The 8,120-nt window shown below is 31.3% G+C and overlaps 1 protein-coding gene across 1 annotated transcript; it reads right to left on the reverse strand.

Annotated features, from left to right (window-relative positions):
* Window positions 1–392: 392 nt before the first annotated feature.
* Window positions 393–3,691, reverse strand: LOC136235429 (putative glutamine amidotransferase GAT1_2.1). Its single transcript, XM_066025099.1, has 5 exons — window positions 3,357–3,691; window positions 2,536–3,266; window positions 2,253–2,450; window positions 1,892–2,149; window positions 393–1,093 (listed from the first exon to the last, which is right to left on the reverse strand). The coding sequence occupies exons 1-5, from the start codon at window positions 3,448–3,450 to the stop codon at window positions 1,013–1,015; spliced, it is 1,362 nt and encodes a 453-aa protein (XP_065881171.1). The 5' UTR covers window positions 3,451–3,691; the 3' UTR covers window positions 393–1,012.
* Between the last annotated feature and the right edge of the window lie 4,429 nt (window positions 3,692–8,120).

Below are 8,120 nucleotides of genomic sequence, written 5' to 3' on the forward strand. Positions count from 1 at the left end.
ATGAGTGTAACACAATGTTTACTTTTTCGTTTTTTTCATATTTCTTTTTTATAAAAGGATGAGTTCAAACATGTAAACATGATCATGATGTAACAATAAATATCAAACTTTTTTTTATCAATAGTTAAGATATTTCAGTTTAATGTGATTAAATATAATTTTGCTCAGTTGTGAATTTTTTTTAAAGCTTGTTCAGTTCTCAATTCGAATATTAATAAATTTCAGTGGCCCTTAAGCTTGGCATATTGCAGCAGTTTATTTGAAGAATTCATCTAAATATCAGATCAGATAATTGCATTTCCATTTCAAAAATACAAAATCAAGTCAATCTTACATTTTTTAGCGATAGATCCCTACAAACTTTCGATAAAACACGTAAAGAAGCAATAATAGAACACCATCTTCCATTTCATTTCCGATATTCAATCTTCCGGTTTCTAATATAAAGATTCAACACAATTTCAAAATAAAAATTTGAGTTAAAAAGCTCACAAAAAGAAAGACAAAAACAATAGAACAATTCACAACTCTAATCTACCACAACATATTCGAAAGTCTCATTTATCACTGTACTCCTTGGTTCCCTCTTGAACTTATTATCACTGTACTTCTTCTTGTGTCTATCAGACCTTCTAAATGTCTTCTTGTTATATTTGTCACTCTTTTTTAACATTCTTTTCATCTTCCGAGTGAACATAGTCATTTCTTCATCGTCTGTTAGCTCTCATCTGTTGAGTCAACTTTCAATACGATGGATTTATACTTCTTATTTTCTGACTTTTCTTTGATCTCAAAATTCTTCATATAGATCTCGTGAGTGAGAAGAAATCACATGAGTTCATCGTATTTATAGGTAGTCAGGTTCCGAGCTTCTTCAATAGCTGTTTTCTTGCCTTACCAGCTTTCAAGAGGTTTTTGAGGATTTTCTTCACTTATTCCTCTTCTGAGATGCATTAATTCTCTCACATTTCAAACAGCCAACAACCTCATGTTTTGGTTGATCTTGGACTTTTTAACTTTGTTGGTTCTTCACATGTAACCTCCAGCTTGTTCCAAATCTCATGTGACTTGTAACCTTAAATTTGGTTATACTCTGCAACATTTAATGCATAGTGAAATAGGTAAGACTCGATGATAACATTCTTCAACTTAGATCTATGGTCGAATGTCTTAAAGAGAACCTATGAGAGGGTTTAGAAAAGATTGAAAAGCGACACGGAGAACAACCAAGAGTCAAAATTCAGATGTCCGAACAAAGTCCCTTTAAATAGAACCAATGCGGTGTGCTAGTGAAACCAGTACATCTGTGAATCGTAATAGAAACTATAACAACTTATAAATAAAGGGTAAGGAAATCTCTCAGATTTGCTCAAAAACTATGTCTATGTTTCTTTACCACTATTCTTGAAGTGGTACTAACTTAAGTATTATATCATTATATGTTTTGCAGGAATCTACTAGATCAGCGATGAGGGACTTTGAGATTTATTCATCGACATTTTGATAATATATATATCAACTTGAAAAAAGAAAATTCAATTTTATTAAAAGTTAAAAAGTGATAAGTAAATGAAATTTAGATTTTGCGACATATATAAAGGAGCTGAGGGAGTGAAAAATGCTAATTATCATGCATAATCAAAACTACTAGTATGTGTATTTTTTTTTTTAAAGTTTGCAATGCTAGTTTATTGTATATGATTTTCAGGCTAAGCAATTGATTAATATGCAGAATCAGTCCTTTTGAACATTGGGTAACATTGAAATTGTCATTAACTTAATTCCCATTTACATAGAAAAAGCTCAGAAATTGAAGAAAGTTAGTTAGATGGATACTTGTTTCCTGAGTGATTGAACAATTACAGATTGAAAATGTAGAATGAATTCAGACCTCAATATCCTCATTTACAGCAGTACTAGTGTCTTGAAGCTTCCTCTCCAAAGCCTCGGAACAAATTTTGCCCATCATGTGATAGAAGGACATGAGATCAGACAATTGTCCAATTGTCATTTTACCCATTAAAATTCTTGCTATTCTTTCCCTTTCCTCGTTCATCTTCAATCTTTCTCTATACGCACAAGCATTTCTTACTGTTGCTCCCATTTGCTTCAGCCTGTTCTCTTGCTGCAAGCTCAGCGCAGTATTGGCCTGAACCCCATAACACCATACATTGTTAATATCAATCAAAAATAATGACACCAGATTGTGTTTCATTTTACATTTTACAGCACTAGTATTAATTTTAACAAACCTCAAGAAATTGTGCCCCAATTTCCAGCTCCGATTCTTGGCCAAAATCCATTCCTCTTCCAGAATTGTACATAATTCTAGCAATGGAAAAACTCCTTACAATAGTCTTTCTCTTGGTCTCCAATTCCCAGTTGAGTTTGTTTGCTTTCGGCACACAATTGATCCTTTTCTTGTAAGCAATCACAGCTTTCACAAATTCCTACACATTCATTCAGTTTAAAAAATTAAGACAATAAAGCAATTAAATTCAGCTGAACATTTGATGTTGATGGTCTAAAATTAACCTTATATGCAGCAGGACAGCCAGGATAATCAAAAGCATCAGTATCTTGGTGGCGCATCCTCTCTGGATGAAACTGGAGACCCATAATGAACTTACCTTCTTCAGGATTATAAACATCAGGATCATAATATCCTTCAATCAAACCATCAGGAGCAAAAGCCATTGGCACAAATCTTTGAGCTAATTTCTTCACACCCTGATGATGATAACTATTAACCATGATTTCCATTTGATTATCAGCCAATGAATCGTTAAACCAATGGTGTAAAGGGGTGTTTTCGACAACCTTTACAGGATGCCGATGCCCATCATAATCATCGTAATTTATGTGCATTACTCTCTCTTCCTCAGCAATTTTGTTCGACACTTCTTTCTCTACATCTTGATACAGAGTTCCCCCACACGCCACGTTTAAAACTTGCGATCCCCTGCAGATTCCTAAGTATGGAATGTTTCTCTCCAGGCATAGCTTTGCCAATCCTAATTCAATCGTATCTTTTTCTTTGTCAATTGCAGTATCGCTGGCGTGCAATTTCTTAATCTCTTCAAGTTCTTCCGGGGACAAACCGGAGAGTTCTGAATCGTAAAGGGATGGATCAATGTCTTCCCCTTCGCAGAGGAGAACTCCATTGATTGGCTCGAAGCTTTCCAATAACATGTGGACTCCACTTACTCTGGGGACTATTACCGGAACTGCGCCGTAGCTGACGATTAGATCTAGATGGAATTCACCTGTTGATTAAAACAAATTGATTATCGAAACAAAACAGTGGTTTACGAAATCCAGTTAATGCATGCGATGAGAAAGAAAAGAGAACGAACCAACAAAATCGACGAATTTATTCTTGCGAACAGCACGTCTGGAGACGATGAGGACCCTAGGAAGGATGGTGGAGAGATCTGAATTAACAGCCATGGATTGAAAGAAATAAACAGAAGAATAAGGACTGAAAGCTTTAACTCTGGGAAAAAAGGGTTGTTTGTAAAAGCTTTCAGCGGATTACATAATCTGTTTGATTTCTTTCGAACTTTGTTTGTCTGGTGATTGTTTGGGTGTTGGTAGAGAATGGTGCAATTTCTCGAGTATCTGAGAATAAAAGGAGAAGAAGACGCAGACGAATAGCCGCGTATGGACAGATGTATGGTTGGCTATATTGGAATTGTGATTAATTAGCATAATATAAATAGATTTAAAAGTTGATTAGATGGTGAGCTGGATTGGATTGAATTAACTTAATTTGGATGGAATAGTGTATCCCTATGGGTTTTCCAACTCAACAATTCAATTCAATTGAAGGTAGCAGCAGCCTTATTATAATATCTAAACTATATCTATACAAATTAAATTAACTAAATAAAGATGGAATGTTAATGTTACAGTAATTTGTAGGTCTTAAATAAGCCAACAGAAATACAGGATAAAATCTTTTGCACATCTATCATTCTTCTCATAATCATCTATTATTAGTCTTACTAACTACTGCTATATTAAAACTTCAATTTAACAATCTCCATAATATGCTTTATTCAACTAAGATTTTTTTTTTTTTTTTTTTTTATGAGATATTATTGATCAAGAATTAGAGCATTATAAATAAAAGGCGGAGGGTATGCACCCAAGCTCCAAGATCAGACATAGAACCAGATGCCGTAGCAAGAACATGCGCAACATGGTTCGCAGATCTTTTAATAAAAAAAATAGGACAATATTCTAACTCCTGGAGAAGGCCTTTACAGTCATCAACTAATATACCTGATAAAGAATCAAATTCATCTTGACATTAAAGTACTGTAATTAAAATTTGTGAATCAGATTCCATAAGGACATCATGATAGCCGGTATCTTTGAGCCAATTTAAGGTTTCTCGGAATCCCAGACATTCAGCCACCAGTGCGTCTCTTGGAGATTGAATACGACCTATTTTTGCAGCCACGAATGCGCCTGTGCTGCTCCAAACTACAAGCCACGATATTTACGGGCCCTAGTTTCTAAATTGATTAGAATTAGTATCATCTTTTACAAAGGAATCACGATATGAAGAACTTAATGGAGTTGGTCGGATTATACGTTACCATCTTTATAGGATAATATATTATTTGTGTATAATCTGAAATATTGTTCATTAAGCATTATAACTTAACACAACCCAGTTCATCCCATAAGAGCTTTTAAGCTAAAATTTGTCTCACATATAGTTTAGGAGTAGTTTTATAATAGTTACAAAAACCAAAATCAAAGTAATCATCACCTAGATAATGTTGTAAAATTGAGTAGTTTGATACTTATAGGTGTAAATCTCGTGGATTCGATACATGGATTTAAACATGTTTTATTACTTGATATATGAAAGGGTACACTTATCCCTTAATTGAGCCATTGCGAGATGTAACTCGGGTCTACTTCTCATCAGTATGCAATGGTGTGTACACAACTGGAAAGAACACAAAACTTATTTAACGTGTTTAATTCAACTGTATCACATACAAATAATTAAACATCAAATAACTTTGCAAAATCAATTCAAAAACACAACTTTTAAGACCATAAATTATAAATTATCGTGTTTAATTATTTTACCAAAACTATTTAACGTGTTTAACCAATATATCGAATATAATTATTAAGCACAAAAACGGTTTGTAAAATTGAATTAAAACACACAGAATTATCATATCTTTTTATTAATTATAACAATTATAAATTAATAAACTTATATGAGCTCATTTGTTGTTTCAAAATTTTAATTTTGTATCAATAAAATAGTTCGTCTAATTAACTATATCAAAATATCTTAAATTTGACAACTTAATTTAATCTATATAATTTTAAAACAAACAACGATTAAATCATGTAGACCAATTAATTTTATATATCAATTTCAGTTTTCTAAAAAAAAACCAAAAATTTTAAAAAATTAAAAACGTAAAATAAACATAATGGGGATGAAAACCGAGTTAATCCCTATTACGGATCTTATCCGCAATGTTAGGCGGTGTTGCTGCAAATTGGCAGCAATACCGCCTAATACTTTTATTAAAGAGTTAAAACTCTTTTAACTCTTTCAAAATAGAAAGAGTAGCTGTCCAACTCTTTGAAGAGTTGGACAGCGGACACAGTAGCTTTTGCTACTGTGTCTAACTCTTTCATTCTTTTCTTTTTTCTTTAACTAAATTAATTTTGTTTCAGATTATTTTTTTAATTTAAAACTTTAATTAAAATCTTTTTATATATATAAATTCGTATAAACCAATTTATAATTATATATAACTGTTTTTCACTATATATCAATAATTAATCGATTCTAACAATTTCATTTAAATTCTTAATAAAATCAAAATTTTTAAAGATTAATCTAATTAAGGGTGCGTTTGGTTGCTCATTTTCATGCTCTTGTTTGCTTTTTCATTTCGAAAGGAAGAGTTTTAGATGTTTGGTTAGTAACCTCCTGTTTACCTTTTAAATCTGAAAAGCAGCATTAGATATTTGGTTAGTGATTTTTTGTTTACCTTTCACACCTGAAAAACAGCCATCTACAAAAGCAAAGAATCTCTGCTTTTTGGAAAAACTGCTTTTTCCAAAAGCAAACAACAAACCGTAACAGCAAACAACAAATATCAACAGAAAAAGGGCAACAACAAACAACAAACCGTAACAGCAAACAGTAGATAAAACAAACGGGCCCTAACTCTTTTAACGATTCAAACGCTTAAACCCTTAATCCACAAACACGTATATCACATATACAAAATACCGTTTTATTTATCGTTTAATCCTACAAATCCCATTTGTTGATTAACCGAATCATAAAACATCTCAATCTCGTCTTAATCGTTCAATATTTTCAATCAAATTAAAACTAATTCCAGAATCATAATTTCAATTATCAAATAAAATCTCCATTTATCTTTAGATTAATTAATTAAATCAAATTTATTAATTAACCTAACAATAAATCTATTCAATCTGATTGAAAACTTAATATATTCATATATGAAATAACGAATTTAACGCAAACTTTGATACCACTGATGGAAAATAGGCAAACATAGACACAAAGAAAATATAATTTTTTTACCTATTTCCCTTAACCCAAGATCCGTTAAACGTTATTTCATATAAAATGGGATATAATGAAATACCTTTATTGACGATCTATCTAAGTTCCACGAACACAAACAAAACAAATAAGTAAATGATTAGAATACAATCGATGAATAGCAATAAAAAAGATTGCCTCTAATAATTCAACACAAGATCAAGGATAGAGAAAACATAGATAGAAATTAATCGAATGGAGACGAGATGAACTTTTCTTCCTCCTTTCTTGTGTTGGCCGAATTCTACACTATCTAAATAGTGTTGGCCGAAATTCCTACCCTAGGAATTATGTCTTAGCCGAAATTCCAATAGGAGGAGGATATATATATATATATATATATATATATATATATATATATATATATATATTCTCTTAATTCCAATCCCTAGTTAAATTGAATTAGAATACCTATTCCAAATAGCACTCTTATTTAGTTAATATTAATATTATCTATTATATCTAAATATAATACAAATAATATTTATACTATTTATTTGTGATAAGATAATAATTAGGGATATAATCAAATTAAATCACCTAATTAATTTTATCCTATAATTAATTTAACCATAGTTATAATATAATTATAATTATCTAAATTAATCATTCATAATTATATATATATATATATATATATATATATATATATATATATTAGATAGGATAATATATTCTTAGTTTGGATATAATCAAATTAGTTTGGATATATTCTTAGTTTGGATAAATCCCCTAACTTATTTATTCATAATTAATTTAACTATAATTATAATCCAATTATAATTATCTAAATAAATTAGCTAAAATAATATACACATATATATATTAAAATTCGGCCCCCATATTATTAATCCATTTTATCTCTCCATTCAATAATTACTATCTTGTCATCTTTTGGTTCCAAGTCTTATGTGTGACCCATTAGGTTCTTATTGCTACTTGCCGTATACATTTATTGAATTAATTTCCAAAATTACATTCAACCTACTGTATATCGGAATGAGTGTGCGAACTGTGAATAACAGAACCGTAAACATTCTCCTAGAGTCATAATAAGACATGTTGATTCCGTCGTTGACCTTTTCGTATTAGGTCCAGTATAATTCGATCCTTCACCAGCTATATCCTTGAACGAATCTTGTGACTATGGATATTGTCAAGTCACATATAACGAGACGTTCATTTTACTTGTTCAGGTAGAGTTAACTCCGAATAGATAGATTAAGTGAAATCTCCATTTCGACTCTTAATCTATCAACTTCTAAGGATTTAGAGTTAAGTCTCCGCAAGCGATCATGGATTTATCTCCCATTTATCAAGAGTGATGAATGTGCAATCTAATATTAACTATCCCACAATTAGTTTGTGTGATATACCCAACGCCTGCCCGCGCACACCCCAAGATCATTCCTATTATGGATCGTGTTTGAACAAAGTCAAAGCATCACACTCCATAATCTAGAATCACTAATTAATATTTCTTTGAGTC

This window comes from Euphorbia lathyris, chromosome 1 (genome assembly GCF_963576675.1).
Source record: "Euphorbia lathyris chromosome 1, ddEupLath1.1, whole genome shotgun sequence".
Taxonomy (NCBI): Eukaryota; Viridiplantae; Streptophyta; class Magnoliopsida; order Malpighiales; family Euphorbiaceae; genus Euphorbia; species Euphorbia lathyris.